Source organism: Oryzias melastigma, linkage group LG19 (genome assembly GCF_002922805.2).
Source record: "Oryzias melastigma strain HK-1 linkage group LG19, ASM292280v2, whole genome shotgun sequence".
In the NCBI taxonomy this organism is placed as follows: Eukaryota; Metazoa; Chordata; class Actinopteri; order Beloniformes; family Adrianichthyidae; genus Oryzias; species Oryzias melastigma.
The window spans coordinates 8,840,735-8,863,119 of record NC_050530.1 but is presented as its reverse complement, the minus strand read 5'-3'; the positions used below and the strand labels follow the sequence as shown (position 1 = coordinate 8,863,119).

General features: G+C 35.6%; 3 protein-coding genes across 4 annotated transcripts in view; all 3 read left to right on the top strand.

Annotated features, from left to right (window-relative positions):
* The window catches only part of LOC112154157 (transient receptor potential cation channel subfamily M member 4), a 21,061-nt gene extending 20,044 nt beyond the window's left edge, over window positions 1-1,017 (top strand). Inside the window, exon 28 of the mRNA XM_024284878.2 lies at window positions 639-1,017. Coding sequence (XP_024140646.1) covers window positions 639-664 — 26 coding nt within the window. The 3' untranslated portion in view covers window positions 665-1,017. The remainder of the gene's footprint in view (window positions 1-638) is intronic.
* A 1,170-nt stretch (window positions 1,018-2,187) lies between these two features.
* hrc (histidine rich calcium binding protein) lies at window positions 2,188-6,956 on the top strand. 2 transcript variants are annotated; one of them, XM_024284393.2, is made up of 7 exons: window positions 2,188-2,345; window positions 2,427-3,117; window positions 4,292-4,386; window positions 4,471-4,539; window positions 4,618-4,672; window positions 5,295-5,331; window positions 5,411-6,956. In XM_024284393.2, exons 2-7 carry the CDS (start codon window positions 2,454-2,456, stop codon window positions 5,430-5,432), a joined length of 942 nt encoding a protein of 313 aa, XP_024140161.1. In that variant the 5' UTR covers window positions 2,188-2,345; window positions 2,427-2,453; the 3' UTR covers window positions 5,433-6,956. The 2 variants fall into 2 exon arrangements, with proteins under 2 accessions (XP_024140161.1, XP_024140160.1); XM_024284392.2 differs by having other exon boundaries at window positions 2,197-2,345; window positions 4,289-4,386.
* A 1,322-nt stretch (window positions 6,957-8,278) lies between these two features.
* On the top strand, window positions 8,279-17,908 carry LOC112153947 (carbonic anhydrase). The gene is made up of 17 exons (XM_024284425.2): window positions 8,279-8,399; window positions 8,489-8,537; window positions 8,703-8,732; window positions 8,808-8,984; window positions 9,055-9,212; window positions 9,302-9,391; window positions 9,664-9,730; window positions 10,444-10,613; window positions 12,025-12,124; window positions 12,651-12,683; window positions 12,760-12,936; window positions 13,021-13,172; window positions 13,248-13,337; window positions 14,468-14,527; window positions 14,599-14,680; window positions 14,776-14,939; window positions 17,249-17,908. The coding sequence occupies exons 1-17, from the start codon at window positions 8,376-8,378 to the stop codon at window positions 17,411-17,413; spliced, it is 1,788 nt and encodes a 595-aa protein (XP_024140193.1). The 5' UTR covers window positions 8,279-8,375; the 3' UTR covers window positions 17,414-17,908.
* The last annotated feature ends 4,477 nt before the right edge of the window (window positions 17,909-22,385 follow it).

The following is a 22,385-nucleotide window of genomic DNA, read 5'->3' as shown; positions in this document are numbered from 1 at the left end:
AGTGATGTCATATTTATAATTTAAAAAATTGGAAATCCACCATAAATTAATGACACTTTGACTTTTTTTTGGAAACGTGTATTTTTGTACTTTAAGTTATTCCAGAATATAAGTCGCAGTGGCCAAAAAAATGCAAAATAAAGAAGAAAAAATAATCACAATGAAGTATGGGAGAAATGTTTCTCACAAAATACAGAAACAAAAACATACATTTCATCTTAAAAGGCAGTTAACAGATTGAATATTTGCACACTTCACTATGTAACAAACACATTCATGCTTATTTAATTTCACAAATCATATTAGATACTAGTATTTTACTGGAACATATTAACACTTATTCAGATATCCATAGCATAAAGAGCATGCTAACAAGTCAACCAAACTCCTTATATCACTTTAATTCACTAATTCCATTGAATTCTTCACAGAAATGAATGAATGACTGAATCATTCATTCATTCAACCCAGATTTCGGTACTATCTTGAGAGAAATATTGAGGATGATTTGCCCTTTTATGCACGTTTAAAACAGTTTTGGTTAAGTTTGGCTAAATTATAACAAAAAACATCCAAATACATAACTGTAAAGGGGGAATTGCATTCTTAACAATTCATTTCTCTGTTTTCCCCCACAGATTCTAGCTCCTCAACATCCAGCTGAACACAATTCAACCACACTGATGGCAGAAAATTCACCAAAAGGAGAAATGGTTATAAAAAGGAGTTTTTATAAAACATCCTTAACCTGTAATAGAGGATTACCAGCATTGATTATACCAAAAACTCTAAAGTTCAGAAAACAAATGTGAGCTGTGAGTTTGAGTAGCGATTTAATTATAGTTCACATGAACTGCACATTGTTTGTCTTCAAAGGCATTAGTGTTAATAAGTTACAACACACATGAAAATGTGATATTTTATAGTTTATTATTTATGGAAAAATTTTTATAAAATACATCTTCTGTACAAACAAACGACTATTTTCCATTAAAATAAATAATAATCTAAACTTTTTGTCATTTTTTTTGTCTTTAATTTTACATTTTAAGATGAGTTAGCAGCTTACATACATATTTTTTTGTACAGGATTCTTTTAATAACACATTTTTACCTCAATATGTTTGATTTTTAATTCTTTAACAGAGCCATTTAAGCTTTATCACTGTACTTTTGGTCTTTAAAAAGTGCTGACTCATCATTCCTGTTATATTTGTACTCAAATAAATTATTTAAAGAAAATAAATGCTGTTTCTCTCGTAACGGCACGACTTGAGGAGGAGAAAAAAAAATGAAGAAACTTGGATACATAAGAGGGAGAGGCATGCTATAGATAGTGGTGCTGAGTTACGGAGTGCACTAGGATCCTCTGAAGGTCACATAGTAAAGGAGCCTTTACTCTAAATAGTTTTTGAACCACCTGTCAATTGCAGGCTGCAGCACCTTTCAGTGAGGGGCAGAGTCATCACGTTTTGCTTGAGTGATGACAGCAGTGTTCCCATTTAAAGGTAGTTTTTAATTTTATAGGTTTAGATGTAAAACTTTGAGACACAATCTGTGTCTTAAGGTTTCCTTCTATTTCATCCGTCATGGACACACTCATTTGTTTCTGGATGTCTGACTCTGAAATGTGATCTGGCAATCTATTTCAAGATGGAATAAAAAAAAAACTTTTTATTTTTAGTGCTTGTTAATTGTGTCATAAAACTATAACCGGAAATGTTTTACTACAGTGAAAACACATTTGATAAAATGGATTACATTCAGTTTTAGAAGGCACATACATGACCTATAAATGTAAAACTGAAAACATTATTTATAAAAGTTTCAATTTGGGAATTCAGTTATTTTTGTTTTCTCCACATGTCCTGGCCTTTTGATTAAAACTACTACAATACTCCAAGCAGACTTACTTTTCTAGAATTTATATATTATACATTTTTCCAATTCAGTTTGAAGTATTTCAAACACTACACAGTTTATAGTATAACTGTTATACTCAAGAATACTTAATAAAATGACTTTTAAGTGTACTAATTTTTAGTTTTCTCTAATGAGTTCAACCCCATTTGCCGTGAAGTGGTTTAGATCAGTTTTCAGGTCATTCTTCTGTTTAGACTTTCTTTACCCCCTCCTCCAGTCCAGACCCTCTCCACCCCTAATACACCGTGTTAAGGGCATCCACCCCGTTCCTCTCAGACATGTGGCTCTGTCACTCAGCTGCAGAGCACCAGCACACACTGATTTTCCACTGTGTCTTCTTTTGCCCTCCTCTTCCTCGTCTGCAGCCGGGACCTGAACACTATCCCTGACTCGGGTGGAGGTTAATTACCATTTTACGAGAGGTGACTTTACTTTTTTGAGGTTTTTTTTGTTGGATTGGGTTTGAAGGTAGAAGAAAAGGTTAAGAAAACTTGTCTTTCCAGGTTTGGAGTAGTTTAAAATCTTTCAAAATGGCACCAATGAGAGCCTGGTCACTCGGGCTCCTGCTGGTCCTCCTGTGCTCCCCCCAAATTCCCCTTCCTGGTGCGGTGAGTGCTCAGGATGTGGATGAAGAGGAGGAAGATCAACATGACAAGCATACTGAAGAAGATGAAGCTGAGTCTGAAGATGCCAGCGAAACAGATGAAGAGATAAGTAAGGAGAAGGAGGATGAAGCTGGAACTGATGATGAGGAGTTGGAAGAAGAAGAGGAGGAAGAAAATGCAACAGAAGAAGACGAGGAAGAGGAGACTGCCGATGATGACCAGGAAGAGGAGGAGGAGGAGGAGGAGGAGGAGGAGGATTCAGTGAAGGAAGAGGAGGCCTCTGATGACAATTCAGAAGAAGAGGAAACTTCTGATGAGGAAGAGGAAGCAGGGGAGGATGAGGAAGAAGATGAGGATGAGGAGGCTGTAGAGGAAAATGAGGATGAAGAGGCTGCTGAAAATGAAGATGAAGATGAAGCAGAAGCTAGTGAGGATGCCGTGCAGGAAAATGAAGCGGATTCGGATGAAGAGGAATCTGAAAATGAAGAGGAGGAGGATGACAACAACGAGGAACAGATAGCTGATGAAGAGGAGGTTGGCACAGCCGAAGAAGCAGAAGATCACACCAATGAGGATGACTCTGATGAAGGTGTGTCACTATTACCACAAATCAATTAGATCATTTTACAAAAACGCATCAAGTTTATATTTCCAGAGTAATCTTCATCATCCTCCTGACAGGGCTCAGCTTTCTGCAGCTGCTGCAGCCACGCCGTCATGCATGTAGGTCTAGAAATAGACGGGCTTATTGTTTCAACTGACACCAAACAGCCTGTAAACTATTTGTTAAGGATGCGGGGCCGTGACGCACCGAGACGGATACGAACGCCGAAGTGTGTGAGGTCATCTGATAATATCTAGAAGTCACATAGTCGTAGCAAAGAACTGATTGTTTTTGGAGCCTCTGAGTCAATATGTGTCGTCATGGCAACTTCACCTGCGTTTATACTTAACGTTGATCACATTTCATGAAATGCACAGATGAGTGTTTTATGATTTCAGATTGTTTTAGTAGAGGTTCTACTACAGAAGTCAGGAGGACTTTGGAACATTGCTGTTGTAAACGGTGGCTTGTTCCTGTTCTTTTATTACCAAACTGCATTAAAATAGATGAACCTGAGAAAAACAAACATATGGAAGTATTTTAAAACAGAAATTAGAAGAAAAGTAGCATTAGTGAGTAGGTTTCTGGTGTTTATTAACAATTATTTTATATAATTTCATAATAATAATAACAAAATGCATAACTATTAATGCATATTATTACATTAATAATACTGTATATTATAAGTAACGTAAAATTAAAAATAGTGTATATTTTTATGTATAGTAAATGTGTAAATAATAATTAGTGTAATAATATGCATTTGAAAAACACCAAATACACGCACACTCAGACTTGATATGCATACACTATATCTATATGTATATATATATATATATGTTATATACAATACTAAGTACAGAAATAGTATTTTCATCTAAAAAATACCTGCCCCTGTGCTGGAGGAAGAGGAGAAACAGAACAAAGTAAGACGTCCCCGGGCCAGAACAGAACAGAACTGCTTCTGTTTTAAATAGTAATAATCCACAAGGATCTTCATCATGACTCTGCATTCGTCTCTGAACTGTTATGTTTTCTCAACATGAAGACGACTCCCTAAAACACAGAAAATGATGAAGTTTCAAAGCGGCTGTAAGGAAAAATGTATATTATGAGAATGAGGACTGCATTTTGTTTTATTTTGATTGGTTTTAAGAAGAGGAGATCCGCGGTGACACAGAGGAAGAGGAGTCACAGAGTGACAGCAAGCAGTTCCACTCCAGCTCTCTGTGTAGTGTTTGCTCCGTATGTGAGGTAAAAATGAATCCGAGTTTTATATGATTCTGGATTATCATTTCTCTTTTGGCCATGATTTTGTGTTTTCTATTTGTCTCCTAGCACTGCTCCAGCTGTGATAAGTGTCCGTGTGAAGAGGGTGATGAGTCGGACCATTGTCAACACTGTGATGTGAGTATCTTTAATATTTCTTGAGTGCACTTTTATTCATTTATTTCTTGTCTTAACCCTTTCCCTTCATTTTTCTAGATCTGCTCGTCATGCTACGTTTGCCCCATTCTGTGTGACACAGTTTGCACTCCAGGTATGTCTTTGAACCACTGACTGTATTTGAGAACTGGACCAAGTGAGTGTGACGCCAGCCATAGAAAAATGCGTTAGCGCATGGTTCCAATCAAAGTCAATTCATTCACTGTTTTTTTTTTTTATATAACTAATGTCACCATGTTGGAGCCAGATGACGTGAAGAAGAAGTGATTGACCGGAATTTGTCTGAGTCATCGTTTCTATTGCAAACCCTTTCACTCATCAGGTTGATGGACGTTCACATTCCTACTACTTGTTAGTGGGATAATTTGTCAATCAAATGTTTGGAATGATCAACATGAGATCATGATTTTACTGAGACATTTGATTTTTTTTTCATTTATAGCTTGAATAACTAGCAAAAATATCATCAGAATAATTAGAATTAGCAAAAATATACTAAAAATAAAGTATCAGAGCAAGAATAGTTATTCTGACAAATAGAACAACTGAAATCAGCCGTTATTTCTCATTTGAAGCGATTTTGGTTTCAGCAGGTACTTCCTGTTTGAACTGGTCCAGTTCTCATGTACAGTCGACGCTTTGAAACGAGCACTTTTTCTGTACATGGGTGGGTTTTTCCTCAAGCTCACCTTCTTCCTGTAACTGTTTTGAAACAGGTGGCCTCGTTGATGAACTAAGTGGATCCATCTTTCAGTAAGAAAATCAGTAAAATTCTAAAAAGTATGAATGTGATTTATTCATTCTGTTGTTCTGCTGGCTTTCGTGTTTGCAGGACTCTTTCGTCATTACTTTGAGGAGGATGCTGTCGTCCAGCTGCTCTCACACATCAGCAGCAGTGAACTCGTCACTCATTTAGCACTCAAATAAATTATTTACTTTAGACATTTTAATTGTTTTTTCTGGGTTTTTAATGTTCTTTAGTTGGGGGATTTGAACGATGCTAGCAGCAAAACAGACAAATTAAGCTTGAGCTACAGGAAAAAACAAGTAAAATTAGCACATTTGAATGGAGATTTTAAGAAAACTAAACCCAAAACACATTTTTTTATTGAGATTCTGTTTTATAAAGACTTTGGGATGCCTCACAGGAAACTGCAGTGTAGGTTTCAGCACCAAAAAGGGATTTTTAGAAACCTTTGAGCATTGAATATATTCCAATCAACTCTCTTTTGAGGAATTTTTGTTCCTCTTTGCATCTAAACAAAATGATTATGAGGAGCATTAATGAGTTTTGTGGACAGTTAACCAGTTGTGTGGTGCGTTTTTCTGTAATTTCTCCAACAATTTCAGCTCTTATTAATAATAAAGGGAACTTTTTCGGCAAAAAGAGAAGCGGATGGATTGATCTGGGTCATAACCTTAGAAAAGTGTTTTAAAAATCTAGTTCTACGTTTTTAGCATTAAATTAAAGCAACTTTTACACCGAAATGTTAAAAAACCTGCAACATTTACTCCTAACCGAGCAGAAAAAATGAGATAAATTACAAAAAATAAAGGACAAAAGCCACTTTAGGAAGAAACCTCCATCAGCAGAAGGTTTGTTATCCAGTGAAGGTTTGTTTTTAGTAACAATAAAGTCTTCTTTGTTAAATAGGAACTGGAAGCAAAAACAGGACAGAGTCTTCTGTGCATGTCCCATAAATATAAACAGAGACAGGGGTTTGTGCCAGGAAAACTAACTTTTTCTCTGTGAAACTTTTGACAAAATATCAGTGCAGAAATAAGCTGTAAAGTGAGATCATGACCCCTGTTATCTGCTTTTTAAACGAGAAATTTAAAAACAAAATCAGGGGAGAGGTTCGACTAGATCACGAGGAGGTGAAGGACAGAAACCGGTTCATTAGGCAGAGGATGCAAACACAAACAGAAGTCATATTACTCTAAACAGTCGTGACACGTAACCCAACGACAAGAGAAAGTGATCAAAAATCTACCTTATTTCTTATGTTTTTATTTTACTTTATTACGTTTTCTGAGTCAAATACTTAAATAGATTAAAAAACATAAATGAATGCATTGCAAACTTTCAGAATGTTAATTAAAGTGGAATTAAAAAAGCACAAACTGAGTTAGAGCTGCCAAATAAATTATATAATAAAAGAAAACATGGAAAATCACCTCCTGTTACAGCAGTGAGCCTTCACAAAAGCTTCATTAACCTTTTCAGGTATCCGTTTGCTGCACCCTCCATACCTTAAAAGGATGAAAGTGACCTGCTTGACATGTTGTTTTGGAACCAGAAACTGATGTATGTTCGCCTTTTGTCGTCCACTTTTTTTTTGTTCGCTGAGACAATAATAAAAAGAAATATCCCATGACTCATGTGCTTTAAAGTCAGCCTTTTGTGTCTTTTGGTCCTCATGTTATGTGCCAATCTGTTGATTCTTACAGTAAAGTTGAAACACTTGAGACACCTTTGGATGACTCTCTCCGTCGTAGATCACTGACTTTATGTAACGGGTAAATATTTACTGAATCAGGGTCACTTCTGCCACTCTTACAGTGAGTCAGCGTGTCTTTTTACATTGTTATGTATCTCACCCTCAGGAAAAACGAAAGCGTGAGAACAGTTTCTGGACCGCTGATGCTGTTAATGATGGAAAATTATACGGATGCTTTGAAGGTGTGCGGGTGACACTAGGTGGAAGTTTGTGCCATGATATACCATAAAAGAGTAATTTTGATATTTTAAATTATTGGCTTAAGCTCCAAATCATAACACTTCCACCTCTTTGCCTGACTTTTTTGTGTGTTAAATACCATTATTCCGGAAATTTTTAGTTTGTTCATTTAGTCAAATAAATGTGAATAATTTTAACAAATTCATACATATCATAATTTGTGGTTCCTGATTTGATTTATAGTCGATATTGAACTATTCAATTCAGAACATCTTTAATCAAAAATTCAACCAGTTTGACTGAGTACTGAATAGTGCAGGTGAAGTTTTGCAGATTCCTTGTATTTCTTGCAAAATAATCAAAATATGTATACAAAGAAGAATAAATGGCAAATTCATTCATATTTTAGTTTCATAAAGAACATTGTTGTTTTTCCCACATCAAAATAATACATAATTAGAACATTCTACCACACGGTTTGGTCAAAATTCAAAGTGTTTCCACACATTGGCTTGATCTTTTTTTTGCTGACATCACATGTGTTGACTGTGGTTATCAATATGATCATTTTATTTAATTTTGAAGGGATTTTATAGTGGTATAAGTCAATTTAATCAACATCTTGTGCCAGATGGATTGATCTGGTTTGATGCAGAAAAATAAATAAATTTATCGATAAAGTGAAGGGATTCATAGTTTGTATTGGCCGATTTTATCCAAATAACTTACAGATTACTCACAAATGGAGATATTGTTTGAGCAAAATGTCTAAAAACCTCTAAAACGGGAAGAGGAAAATAGGGATATTCACATTTCTTTGTGTGTAAAATGAATTTGCATGAAACTATACTATCAAAAGCTTCAACACTTCTCTATTTTACCAAATGCTACTATAGTCACAATGTTAAAGTTCCACCTTCAACATGATTTAGTTTTGTACACAAAGCAGGGGCTCCTCCCAGGACATTTACCTGTCTGTCTATATATTGATGTTCCAACACATCATCTCACGTCTTCAGGTGATGAGGAAAAAAGGACGTATTTTTCTGGAGCCACTAAAATCTTGGATTTCTATAAAAGGTGTCACTTATAAAATTGATTTTCACTGAATTAAAGATGGGCTGCTTTCTTCTTTTAAAGGTATGTTTTTTTGGATGTTTTTAAAAATATATATATACATTTTTTTAAACGTTACTCAGAATTTAATTGTGTTTTTCTGTCCCTTAAAGATGCGTCTGTCTGTCTTGATCTCTCTATGTGCAGCACCTTTAGTTGGATGTGAGTCATTTTCATTTTTACCCTTATTTTTGCACATTAAATCATCATATTTTACTTCTACAGTTTTCAGAAAATACTTTAAAATGGAAAATGAATATTTAATAGTTTTTTTTAGAGTTTTAGAGAATTTATGATTGTATAAAAGTCCTGTTTACTCTCTTTCAGCAAGCGACTGGTGCTACAACACATGCGTGGGTAAGAAACTGTCTTACGTATGAGTCCCATATTTAGGCGGCATTGTTTATTGATCGTTTTTGGTACTTTCCTCAGACCATTCTCCCTCTCACTGGAGTAGCGTACCAGAGTGGTCATGTGGTGGAAGTCATCAGTCTCCAATTGATATTCAAACAAGCAGTGTTGAAAGCGACCCCAACCTGGTCAACTTTACCTTTGAAGGATTTGACTCGACTCAGGCCATCAAGTCGATCACTAACAATGGACATACAGGTACTGTGACTGTGTCAGAGGTAAGTCTAAGAACAGCAGTTATTATACTAAAAATATTTTTTTTGTGCAGTTGAATGTGAGTTAGGAGAAAAACTAGTTAAGGTGAGTGGAGGTGGACTCAACGGGACATACAACGTTCTGCAGTTCCACTTTCATTGGGGAAAGGCAGACTATGTTCATCATCCAGGATCGGAGCACACAGTTGACGGGGTCAGATACCCAATGGAGGTAAATGGAGGAGCACCGACCATCACTTTCCTTCTTTACCTTCATTTACACCTGATTAAACCGCACCACTTTGTTTGAATCTATTTCAGATGCACATTGTCACCATGAAGGACGGCCTGTCTTCTGATACCGCAGCAAATCACACAGACGGATATGCGGTGCTCGGGTTTTTCATAAATGTACGGTCCTTTCCTAATTATTTCTTTAGTCGAATGTTTGAATTCTAGAATTTTTATAAGCAATTTGAAGATGTTTGTGATACAATCAGAATGTTATCAGCAAAAATAAATTTGTGGAAAAATCAATAACTACAAATGTCTGGATAATCTTGATTAGATTTGTTCTATTTTCACTCTCTGTTTCACTTTATAAATTTGCAATTGAGCTAATAATTGATCAAAAATGAAAGAAAAAAAAAGTTGGATATTGTTTTGATTTGTCTACTCAAAAGGCAACAGAGGACCAAACAACATCAGACACTTGGACCACTTTGACATCGTTCCTTTCAAACATCTCAGGTTAGTCTTTTTTTGGTCTCGTTTTAACTTTGTCATTATTGGTATTTAAAATTAGTCGGAAAATGTTATTTTAAATAACTGTTGCACCATAAAACGAATGAAGAATTAATTTAAGTAATTTGATTTAACCCTCTAAACCTCACTACATCAAGAAAAATGATATATTTTGGGAAATTAATTTGTTTTTCATTTAAACCCTTTCATAAAATCCACAAAAAAAATCCTTTTTTAGTGAGATTTAGAAAGAAATAATTATAATCTGCTGGGCGTTTTGGTAAGTTTTTGTGACAAGATTTAAGATGCAAAAATATTGACAGGAAAAAAAACACCTTATTACCCATTCAATATCGACCAATGTTGCATTACTTCAATACAGTAAGTCTTAATTTAAACTAATAAATACCAACAAATGTGTTACTTTCATCTTAAAGTTTCAAAAATTAGCTAAACTTTTCCCGCCAAAAGTGTGTTTGAGATTTCATGGGGGCAGCCATTTTGAAATAAACAGGAAAAACCTGTCTACTCCCCCTAGTGGAATGATAATGAATTGCAGGGCAGAATACATGGACCAAATTATATACAATGATTATTTTAAAGAAAATTTTGATAATGTTAATTAAATAGGAGCCTAAGAAATATGTATGTATCAATTATGATACCATTTTGGGTTAATATGGTACCTGAAATCACCTGATCTTTTGTTCTTTTTACAGAATCTAATCAAATGGTTAATGTTGACCAGAGCATCTCAATCAACAGCCTGATTGAAAATGTAGACCTCTCAAAGTACTATCGATACATGGGCTCCTTGACTACCCCCAACTGCAGTGAAGCCGTGGTGTGGACGCTCTTTCACGAGCCGATTCTTGTCAATTCAGCGCTGGTGTGTTTTTCCCTGTTTAAAAAAAATGCACAAGTGTGGTGTTTGGTCAACAATCAGAAGCTGAGGGTAGTCTGTAGGTCAACTTTCACTGGATCCCTTCTCTTATTGCATGTTTATAACCTTAGTAGAGTCACTTCAACAAAGTTCCCTATTATATCACTTCGATTCATTTGTTCGTCATTAACAGTTGAACATGTGAGTGGTTTGGGGTGAGTGGAAATCTTCAAACAGCCGTTGATCCATACAGGTACGCGTCACCAGACACCAGGGATGCTGGTACCTGCTGATACCTCTTGATTTATTTTCTGTTAACACTGTCAACACGAAAAAATGTAGCTCGTGCCTCCTGTTATCACAAAGATGCCTACAAAAGAACTGAGAAGCGGGATCTTTTACTTCATCTTATCTCCAGTCAGAGGAGCTTTGATTGACGAGCAGGACATTCTTGTGGTTTTGAGTTGTGCTAAATTGAGTATCGAAAACTACTAACTTTCATGAGAATTATGATAAATTCTTAGTAAAAATAACAACAAATTAAAATAAATTCAAAGGAAAATCATCTTATGAGAGTTCTGATAAACAGTAAAATAAATAGATCTGTAGTCAGACATTACTTAATTCACCTAGAGTAGAGTTAGCAATGAATACATGGGTTGACATACTTGAAATGGAGCCATAATATGTAACCTCGATCCATCCAGAGCTTCAGGCTGTCAGTCTTTGGCTCCAAAAGTTGATTTTCCAGCACTAAGAGATTCTAAGACTGAAGCGTCAAACATGAAATAAACAAAACTTAATCTTCTTTTTCAATCATTTATTAATATTTCTTTTCCATAGGCAGATATTTTCAAACTAGCCATTCAAATAGTTTAATAAAAATAAAAAATAAAAATATTTGACCCTATCAAGGCCATGTGTGACAGCAACTCATGCCTGACTAACACCTGTGGTACTTACGTTTCCTTCAGATTCTTAGATGTTTTAGTTGTTTTGTGGCTCTTAACATTTAGGAAAGCTGTATTTGTCAAATCATTAGAAAATATGAACTTAAAAAAATCAAAGTTTATGGCATTAAAATCCAATTTGCTGTACATAAATAATATTTCTTATAAGTAAATGAATGCAGGAGCAGCTTTAAAGAAAGAACTTTGGCAGCCTTTTTCACGATCTAGATAAACTAGTTTCCTGAATGGCTTCTATAACTTTAACCATTCGTTTTAAGTCTTCCGTGGAAACTTTCTCTTTAAAACCAGGTTAACTTCCTTAATTAAAAAACATGTTGTGTCGCTTGGCTCAGGGGTGATCTTAGATATTCAGATAACCTCTCATGTGTTTTTTTTTGTCATGAACCTGACTTTTTGTAGCACGTTTATATAATAACTCTGATAAAAATGCTTTGTCTTGTTGTCAGATTCAAAAGTTTCCCCTGATGACCAGATTTGTTGATATCTATCGACCCACACAAGACTTGAACGGTCGCCAGGTGTACACCTCTTCTTCTGCGCACCAGAGTGAGTCCACATAAAGTAGTTTTATCATCAATTCGTTTAAAATGTTTTGAAATTTGGGCAAAAACCTTGAATTATGGATTTCTGCAAAATCAGATAGAATCTAGTTCGAAGCTGCTGTGACGTTATGATCAGATGATCACATGAGGACAAAGTGTTTCGTTAGAACTCGCCAAACAGGAACACCTGTTCAGAAATGGATGAGGGCCAAAGATTCCTTTTTTTGATCAGAATTAACAAAAAATGTGGCATGAATTTAAAGTTCAATCAAATATGTGAATGTAACTGAATTCTGCCACATTTAAAAATAACTTTTAATTAAAATGATCTCCCTAATATGTAAATAAAGTCAATGGGGGAAAAAAAAGAAGTTCTCTTAATTGATTTAAATAACTTCCTTTGATTTCTCGAAAGCAAAAATCCATCCCTTTCAAAATAAAACAGTTGAATCGCATTATAACAAACACAGAAACATCAGGTTTACAGTATATTAAACCTTTTTTATTATCCTTTTTCTTCTCACTTTCAGGTTCTTCATGGTGCTACGAAGAACGCCACTGTGGTAAATATTTATCCTCATTTAAAACTCCCGGCTAGAGAGGTTTAGAGCCTAAATGTAAGTGTCTCTTTGGTTCTAGCTAACATTCCATCTCTCTGGAGCTCCCTACCTGACTCTAAATGTGGGGGAGACAACCAGTCACCCATCGACATCGATACACATAACACTAGTGTGGATGAAAGTCTTGGCGCCTTCACTTTCCACAACTTTAATAGCAAACAAGTGATCGAGAGCGTCGTTAACACGGGCCACTCAGGTTTGGATTTTTTTTCCCTCAGATTCCAATAAAAAGTTACAGTTACAGTTACAGTTGCTTTGTCTTGTTGTTTGGATACCCCAGTGCAGTGCAATTTAAAAGCAAATAGTGGTGTGGAAGTGTCAGACGGAGGTTTGACAGGCGCTTACACCGTCCAGCAGTTCCACTTCCACTGGGGAACCGAGACCTCTGATGGCTCAGAGCACCTGGTGGATTCCAGGAGGTTCCCAATGGAGGTAGATCTGTCATGCATTAAAATGATGCTTTTGAAATCCTCTTTGAAATTCTCTTACCAATCCTGTCTGTTTCAGATGCATATAGTCTGCATCAAGAAGGGCATGGATGTGTCTGAGGCTCTAACTCACAATGATGGCCTGGCAGTGCTGGGGTTTTTTATTGAGGTACTTTTGCCCCGAGGTGTGAATGTGAGTGAGTATGGGTGTGTGATTGTGACCCTGCGATAGACTGGCGACCTGTCCAGGGTGTACCCTGCCTTCACCCAGAAGTGGTCGGGTTAGGCTAAGGCAGCCCCGTGACCCTGAAAGGGACGAAGTGGTTTAGAAAATGGAAGGCTCTATGTTCAAAACCTTTTCTTGTCACAATAAACATTTAAATAGACTGCATGACCAGGAATGACAAGAAATGACCGCAAAGTATTAGCTTTTGTTTCAAATTTTGGATAAGTGTCATATTCCTGTCTTGTCCTTGGTCACATTTAGACAGGCCGGCCCAGGGTTGCATGGCGCCCTAGGCGTAAAACTAGTTTACCACCCCCTGCAGGAACCAAAATTCCGACGTTCCACCTGGGGCTCAAACCAGAGTACCCTCCGTTTAAAGTCAAGCACACTAACTCACTGCAGCACCAATCAGCCAATGCTCAAATAGAAAGTAGGGCGATTTCAATTGTTAAAGGTGTTAAAAAAACACTAGATATCCAGTTAAATTAGTTTTTTTTCAGAATTCAGGGTGGAGTGAATTTCCAAGGAATTTCGTATAAGTAAAACAAACAAACCTCTGCTCTGAGCTTGTGGTTCCTCCTCTTTTTTAATCCTTAAAGTTTAAAGAAGCACGAACAGCAGCAACACTGTGCGTCCCTCTCCTATCCCCAACCCAGCATAGACAGCAGCAGCGACAGGAAGGGAGGAGGCTGCTCTGCAGTTATTGATGACATCAAACTTTTTATTTATTTTGTTTCCGTTTTTTAATAATTACTTCTTTTTTATTTTTTAAATGAAAATAATTAGTTTAACCAAAAAAAAAGAAAAGAAACGTATTTATATATTAATCATTGTGATTAGGCCCCCCTCCAGCAGATGGCGTCCTAGGCGGCCGCCTAGGTCGCCTACGCCCAGGGTCGGCCCTGCATTTAGGCTTTCCATATAATATTGTTTTATATAGAGTTAATTTTAGAAAGACAATTCTTGAAGGCTGCTGTATTTTATTCTATAAAATCATTTATGCAAGTAGAAATTTATAAAAAAAAAAATGATAATAATAAAAAAAATCAAAACTTCTTGGTTTTATCCTCTAGGCTACACACACAAGCAAAACTGGGTCCCCATCAGAATCCTCCGGAGATATTAGCGTAACGGTAAGTACATTTGTGAATTCTTAAATCCCATTTGCATTGGTCAGAGTATCTTATTTCCTATTTTTGTGTAGACAATCCCTCCAACAAGTTCAACATCTGACATGGAAGTCTGGAAAAACCTGACCAGCTACTTAGATCAGATTAAAACGTTAAGTAAGTGTCCGTCTGTTCAGTAATTTGTAAAAGTGAACATGCAAGAAGAAGCAGAGGAGGTATTAAATCCTGTTTGTGTGTTGTTTTTACATTAGACTCAATGGTTCCATTCTCTTCTGAAATATCTATTGATGATCTGCTCGGCAACGTTGACCGTCAGTCGTACTTCCGATATGGCGGTTCCCTGACCACCCCCAAGTGCAATGAAGCTGTGGTTTGGACAGTCTTCAAAGAGTCCATTAAGGTGGATCACGAGCTGGTATGTGTCAAACCGCTTCTGTCTCGATCGGTACTTACAATCTTGTAGCTAGAAAGTAAAGAGCACTCCTTATTTATTATCAAACTGCAAATACAATAAACATCACTATAAAGATATGAAGTAACTTGATCCTGAGAAGAGGAAATGTCATGCACCCATATCTGCAAAACATTAGCTTATCAAATGTTTGAAATTGGGTCAGAATAACAACAATAAACTTCCTAATCTATTTACAACTACTATTTACACAGACTTAAAAGAATTTCTTGGAGTAAATTTAGGCGATTTTCCCGTATCAAAATTGTGAAATTCCTTTTTTTTTAATAAAAGCCCTAAATATTAACACACATATCTATATATTTGGTAGGTTGTCTTATAAAGCCTGAAGGAAATACTCGCCGAATGGAAAACTTTAAAGACGTCACACCAATACTTGCTTTAAAAAAAAATAAAAAGTCCATTTGCACATAAATACCGAGGAGTTTTCCAGTCTGCTTTAATGAAGACAAAAGAATACGACAATAAAATCATATCATCTGAGTTAAATAGGCTTTTTTGAAGGGGGAATAGTCAAAAATAAATGTGTGGGAAAAAAAATCATCAACTGCTTTCACTGTGAAATTGAGCTTGTGATGAAGCACGGCAGTGGTAGTTTCATAATACGGTGTTAGCTTGAGGGTAAAATACCTGTCATGCCGTGTTATAGTAATTTGTTACTGAGAAAAAAACAGAAATACAGAGCAGACAGGTTTTTAAATGGTAAAATAAATGTAAAGAATTTAAACTTATTTGATATAAAAGAGAAATGTATTTAAATGTTTATATGAACACCCAAAAAACAGAGAAGCTTTGAAGGAAAAATGTGAAGAGACTCCAAACATTTTTCAAAATGTACCTAAAATAGAGCTAAACAAGTAGATAAATAAATCTGGGTTATAAAAAGACTGGAAATATATTTGTTTGAAAAGTGTACATAATAGGCTTGAATGAAAACTTGACATGTTAGAATGATAATTAAAAATGTGGGAAAGGAAGAACATAAATTAATTTTTTTTAAATTTATTTGTCAAAACTCAGATATCGTGAGATAGCTCTGATGCTTTCACTGTTGACTGCAGTCTGTGTTGATGCAGACTTGCCATCCAGGAACTTCCAAAGGGCAGTGTGATTCGAATGACGTGACAGGAGTCTGTTGGAATCAGGAAACATGTGGTTGTGTGTTACCAGAAGACGTTTGTAAATCTTATCATAGGATGGGCTGCTTTGTTTCCTTCTGAGGCTTCCTGCTCTGATTCAGAGCGCAGTCAGAGATTTCAGGGCAAAGCAGGGCGGCAGGAAAACAATGTTATCCGAGATAATCTACCAACAAGGACATCATGTGGTCTTGTTGTCATTGCTGATTTACTTTTCTAATATGTATGAAAATTCAGTCACTGACTAACCATATTTTCCAGAATATATCAAGTAACCAGCTCAGTGGCCTTGTGGTAGAGTGTCCGCCCTGAGACTGGAGGTTATTGTGAATTCAAATCCAGGCCGAGTCATACCCAAGACTATAAAAATGGGACCTTGCTGCTTGACAATAAAAGGTTGGATTGGGGGATTAAACCACCAAATGGTTCCTGAGTGCAGCTGTGTCTGAGGCGTCCCGCTTCCCCAGAGGTTGGGTCTAAAAAAATTATGAACCTTTATTTATATGTAAAAACTCAGATACAAGTCGCTGCTGAGTATGTGGCCCGATCCGAATACTCCCCTTCTCCCTCTCCCTTAGCCCTTCCCCTTCGTTTATCTCTCCGTGCTTGCTCCAAACGGAGGGTGATGAAAAAAATAGTGTCTAATATTTCAGCCGTGACTTCCGTTCAATGACGTCATCAACATCGCCGCTCCGCTAGCATTAGCGCAGCGCTTCCAGCGGTTGAATATCCATAACAACAGCGTTTTTATAACTTTTAAAAGGTCTTGCTACAACATAAAGTCATTACTTACATTTAAATGTAAACATCTGTGGCTCAGAGCGCACCAAAGGGAAGAAAAGCGTTCTTCGCGCAACGAAGTTTACTCTCGTGACTTTGGACCCCTCTGTTTGGAGTGTGGAGCGTAAAAAATAATAATTCCGGACACGACTTTGACTTCAACTGCCACTTCAAGAAAAAAGGGAGAGGAAGAAGGGGAGTATTCGGATTGGGCCTAAGTCTCACCCTTGGACAAACTATGGGAAAAAAAAGGCACCACTTGTTCTCCAAAAAATAGGGTACTTCCATCTGTTGAAAAACAATAATTTTGACTTTAACTTTTACTTTTTTACCTAGATGGCAAAGTTTCCAAATTCTACTGGGTATGAAAAAATCTATCGACCAGCGCAGCCAGTAAACTTCAGAACGATCTTCAGTACAAAGGCAACAACGGGATCGAGTCCTCCAATCAAGGCTGCTGGACCTTTTCTGCTAGTATTTGTCTGTGCTTTACTTCACTGATTTGGACCATGTGGAACCACAATAACAAAAGTCTTTGTACTATTATATATTTTTTCTGAACCAATAACCATTCATTTGATTGGCAGCTTTTTCAGGTTGTAGTGATTTTGATTGTGTGTAAATTATGTTGTTTAGTGAATTATTCATCACTGCTTATTTGTTTGCACAATTCATGACAAATACAAATCCTAAGCAAATATAGAACACTCCAATATCTGTTTTAAATTAAATTGAACCAAAGCAATTAATATTGAATAATAATATAAATGTATTTGGATATTTACTTGTCGTTTTTTTGTATATATTGTGTTGTGCTCCTTTGTCTCAGTTTATTTATGTAATCTCTGGAAGTGAACTAAAAAAGTTTGCTTTAGAGTGAAATGCTTGTTGGGTAATCTCCCTTCGACCGACTCCGGTTGACTGGATTTCATCTGTAGTCTGTCACATTTAGCATCAATTATGGTGACAAAACCAATAAAAAGTAACAGGCGCACATCGTGTTTCAGCGGTTCTTGATTACAGCATCACTTTGTGGAAGTGTACAGTTTCATTGAGGCGCAGGACCACACAACAATGACTCCTTTGTAGGGTGTAGAAGGAGAGCGGATTACTCAGGGAGGAAACTGGAAATCGGAAAAACAAAGAAGCACGCCCAAACGGTTACAAAACTGGACTTTTGTAAAGGCTTGAATGAAAATGTACGATTGTTGTGGTAGTTTTCCACATTAGATGTTATAAAAACATAAAAAATAAACAGATTTCCACTAAACTATTTGATTATTTCAGCTTTAAATCAATTATTTAATGTAATCCAAACTAAATTAATGGAGTCAGGAGTAAAAGTAATGAAAGTTTACATTTTCAGTCCTATGTAAAGCAGTATAGACAAACATTAGTTGTGAAATATAAACTGCATCCACTGCTCTGTGGTATATATTGGACACACAAAACTACTGGAAAACACACTTCATGAGCTACTCGATACACTTAACAAATGTTGATGTTGTTCTTTATGAGTACAAAAGCAGAAAAAATACAAATTTCTCCAGTTTAATGCTAGCAACTGTTGTAAACCACACTTATAATAATAAAACACACGACAGTTTGTGCAAAGTCAACAAACAATTTTCAGAATTTTCTAAATGCTTCACATAGTTTTTGTTTCTAGTACAAAAACAACTTTAACAACCCTTCCAACCAAGACAAAAACACTTTATTTAAGGTGGACAAAAAGCTTTTCTAGAATTCTTAACTATTATTTTAACTTTATTTGCATTGAATAGTCTGCTGGAAAGTACCTTAAGATTAAATCCAAGTTCCGCTTGTCAACAATTATTGTTTTTACATTTGTCCAGATTAGTTTCCAGAATTGTACAACTGGTTTTTGTCATTGCTTTTGTGTGTGGGTTTAATTTAGACAGTTACTAAGACTTGGGAGGTGTTGTTTGTGTGTGTCTTAATCCAAGATAAAGAGTTTTATTTGAACCGTTAACAAAAATAAACCCAAATAATGTGTTTTGTTTGTTATATAATACAGTAGAAAACAGAATTAACAGTGAAAAATATTTAAAATATATATATTTTTCTTTTAAAAAAAAAAAAAAACAGGCAAAGCTTTCTAAAACTGACTCCAATGACTCAATCATGGGTTACTTTCAAAGGATTTATTTATTCCAGTATACTTTTGATGAGTCATTTTCGAGGAAGATATTCATCTTGTTATCACGTCATAAGATGACACAAGTCTTTCCAGGTAACTAACGTTCATTTCCCATCTGAAAAGACAGATTTTTAAAGTTATTTGTAACTGTTTTTATTAGGGCTGGGAATCAATTTAAAGAAATTAACTAATTAATCGCAAACCTTGAAAAAATTAATCGCGATTAATCGCTATTATAACTATTTTTACTCTCAGTATTTGCCGACCACTTATTATTTGTAAAACTCTACATTTTTAACATTTATTAGTAATTTCTGCTGATTACAAAAAAACAAAAAACAAACAAAAAATAAAAACAAATTAATTGCACTTTTGTGTTGGAATTAATCACGATTAATCGCAATTTTTTTACCAGGTGAAATCTATTTGTCTAATATGGCACCGGACCATGGACCAAATAATCGATAATTTTTGTAAAAAAGTAATATAAACCACAAAAATAGCAAGAATAAAGTACTAAAAACTGATTGAATATTTATTTCTTTAGTAAGTAACCGTGGTGTAAGCGGGATAATACCTGACAAAATATTTTAACGCACACGTGGAAGCCTGAACCGTCAAGTTTAAGTAAAGGACTGTTTCTTTGATTAATTTGCATTAATAAATATTAGCGCGTTAATTCTTTTAGATTATTGGGTTAATGTTCAAAGCCCTTATTTTTATGTTATAAAAGCAATAATAATGTGGCTAAAGGACTCCCTAGTAAAAATAGATTCCTTGATCTCCTGGTTAAATTAAGGTTAATGAAACATAAGAATTGTGTTGCGTTCTAAAAAAAATTGAAAATATTAACAAATATGATCAGCTTATGAATAAAATCTTTACATTGTTTTTAAGTTAATGAGTAATTAGTAATACTTAAGACATACAAAACATAAGGAGACACATGTATTTGCTGGATCATCTTTTGGTAAACCTGTTAATAAAGAAGTTTCATAAGGATTTTTTGGAATTATAGGTTCACATTGTACTTGGCATAGGCTCTGGTTTCAGTCTTTTGTGTCTTATTAGTCCAAAAAAACTCTTTGGAAACTGTCTGAAAATAACTTTCACTCCTCAGGTGTGAGGTTACAAATTGATTTTGTTGAATAAAGATTTTAAAAGTCATCTTGACAGACCGATGCTTTGTTCTGCTACTGTTTTATCAGATCAAAGTTTGAGAGAAGAAAAGAAACCAAACCTCTTTGATAACAAAAAACTCACCAGAGAGAGGCGAACGGACCCCACCCCTCTGATAAAGTTACAAAATTCCTTTTATGTTCTTATTTTCAATGAGCAACCCACATTAAATGCCATCAATGAATCATTCACCAATACAAGAAGGCTTATAAATCATTCCTGTAGCTTCACCTTTCTGCAGCTAAAACGACTTTTATATTTTAGAGTTGAAAAAATATTTTTACAGGTTAGCCTTTGGCGGCAGAGTTTTCCTCATTCCCCTCACAGACCACAAGAATTCCCTCCTCAAAGTGTAAGCTTAACGGAACCCGTTTCTCCGTTTTACATTATCATTGAAACTTAAACACGTCCAAAGCTCTTTTAGGCGGATAGACCACTCACTCTGACCTTTTTTCAGGCACTAATTTGCTTTTCTATAAAAAAAACTGACTTTCTTTTAAATAATAAAAAAAAAAAACTGCTAATAATGATAGCGAGTTCTTAAAATTACCTTCATGAGAACCGATCCCAGTTTCGACAAACAAGAAAAACTTTCGAAACAAGAGACACTAAAAGCATTAAGACAAAAGGTTTCAAGTCAATTAAGTAATCTATTAAAGAGTCTGATGTAAAGTAGCTTCTCTGGCTGACACACCTTCAGTGAAAGTCATCTTTGTCTCTAAAGGCTGTAAAGCCGCTCTTGTTAAAATCACTGATGACCTTCTCCTGACTCCTCACCGTTCTCATCCTCCTTGATCTGAATTCAGCATTTCTCACTCCATCCTCCTCCATAGACTCTTGGTATCACCTCCACCCCCCTCCGCTGGCTCCAATCCTACTTTTCCAACTCAGTACATTCAACTTAAATCATTCAAATCTCAACCGTTTCCTCTGGTGTTCCACAAGGTTCTGTCCTAGGTCCACTTCTTTTCATTACTTACCTCCTACCTTTTGGCAATGTTTTCCGCAAATTCAACATCAGTTTTAATGGTTTCGCCGACGACACCCACCTCTATCAGCCCAATTCTGCTCCCCCTCCCCCCAATCCCACTCCTCATGCCTTTCTGAAATAAAAACTGGATCACTCTAAACTTCCTCAAACTCAATAGTGACAAACGGAACTGCTTCTCATTGTCTCCAAATCAAACCTCACTAAAGCTCCAAGTTTAAGTCTTCCCATTGATTCGTCTGTTTAAATCTGCCTTTGCACTTTGACCCAGTACCCAGTCTTCTGTCTGTTGTTTTTATTGTGTCTCACTTTTATGTATACTGTTTTATTATTTTATTGCTATTTTACTGTAAAGTCTCCTTGGCTGATTTGAAAGGTGCTTCAAAATAAATGTATGATCATTATTATTATTAAATGCTGTTAATGCCTAGAACTTAGTTATTCATTAAACTCGTTTAGAGCAAGTTTCATTTCAACATCTTGGAAGCAACGTTAGCTCCAAAAACTTGATCAGCAAAATTTGTACTTAAAATACGTTTAAGATTTGCTTTGGCACAAAAACAGTTTTGCTTTTTTAAGAGGATGAAATGCTTTCACTTGTCATTTTCTCACACCATTGTCTCTTTAAAAAAAAAAATCTGGGTCTGTTAAATGTTGCCTGAAGCATTTCCATAGGGAGGTGCTGAGATACATGTAAAGAAAAACGGGTTTTGCAAGAAAAAACGACCAAAAATTTCCTGTTACAAAAAACATGTGACTGCTTTATCATGGAAACTTTTGTTCAACTTTTTCAGCAATTAGAAACTAATGTATAAACACAACATCAATGCAAAGATGTTTTAAATATCTTAAAAATATCTTTTTACTGCCTCCATTATTGTTTATTATGAGAAAAAGTTTTATTATTTAAAAAAAGAGGTAAAATATTTTAAATTACATTGAAAATATGTGTATTTTTGAATCAAATATTATAAAAATGAACAAAGTAGGGTGTATTTACTAGCCAAATAAATGTAATTTCTATCACTTTAGTTCATCTACCCCTGTTAGTCGATCTATGATTGCTTGATTACTTCTTAGGTGCAAACAATAGCAGAAAGGTCAGGCCTCCGACTTCCTGCAGGATGGGCTGAACGGGTATAAAA

Coding starts and splice junctions, on each gene's coding strand:
- hrc (XM_024284392.2), top strand. CDS start 2,454: ATGGCACCAATGAGAGCCTGGTCACTCGGGCTCCTGCTGGTCCTCCTG. Junction 3,118..4,288: donor TGAGGATGACTCTGATGAAG/GTGTGTCACTAT, acceptor ATTGGTTTTAAG/AAGAGGAGATCCGCGGTGAC. Junction 4,387..4,470: donor GTGTTTGCTCCGTATGTGAG/GTAAAAATGAAT, acceptor TTTGTCTCCTAG/CACTGCTCCAGCTGTGATAA.
- LOC112153947 (XM_024284425.2), top strand. CDS start 8,376: ATGGGCTGCTTTCTTCTTTTAAAG. Junction 8,400..8,488: donor GCTGCTTTCTTCTTTTAAAG/GTATGTTTTTTT, acceptor TGTCCCTTAAAG/ATGCGTCTGTCTGTCTTGAT. Junction 13,173..13,247: donor CCAGGAGGTTCCCAATGGAG/GTAGATCTGTCA, acceptor TGTCTGTTTCAG/ATGCATATAGTCTGCATCAA.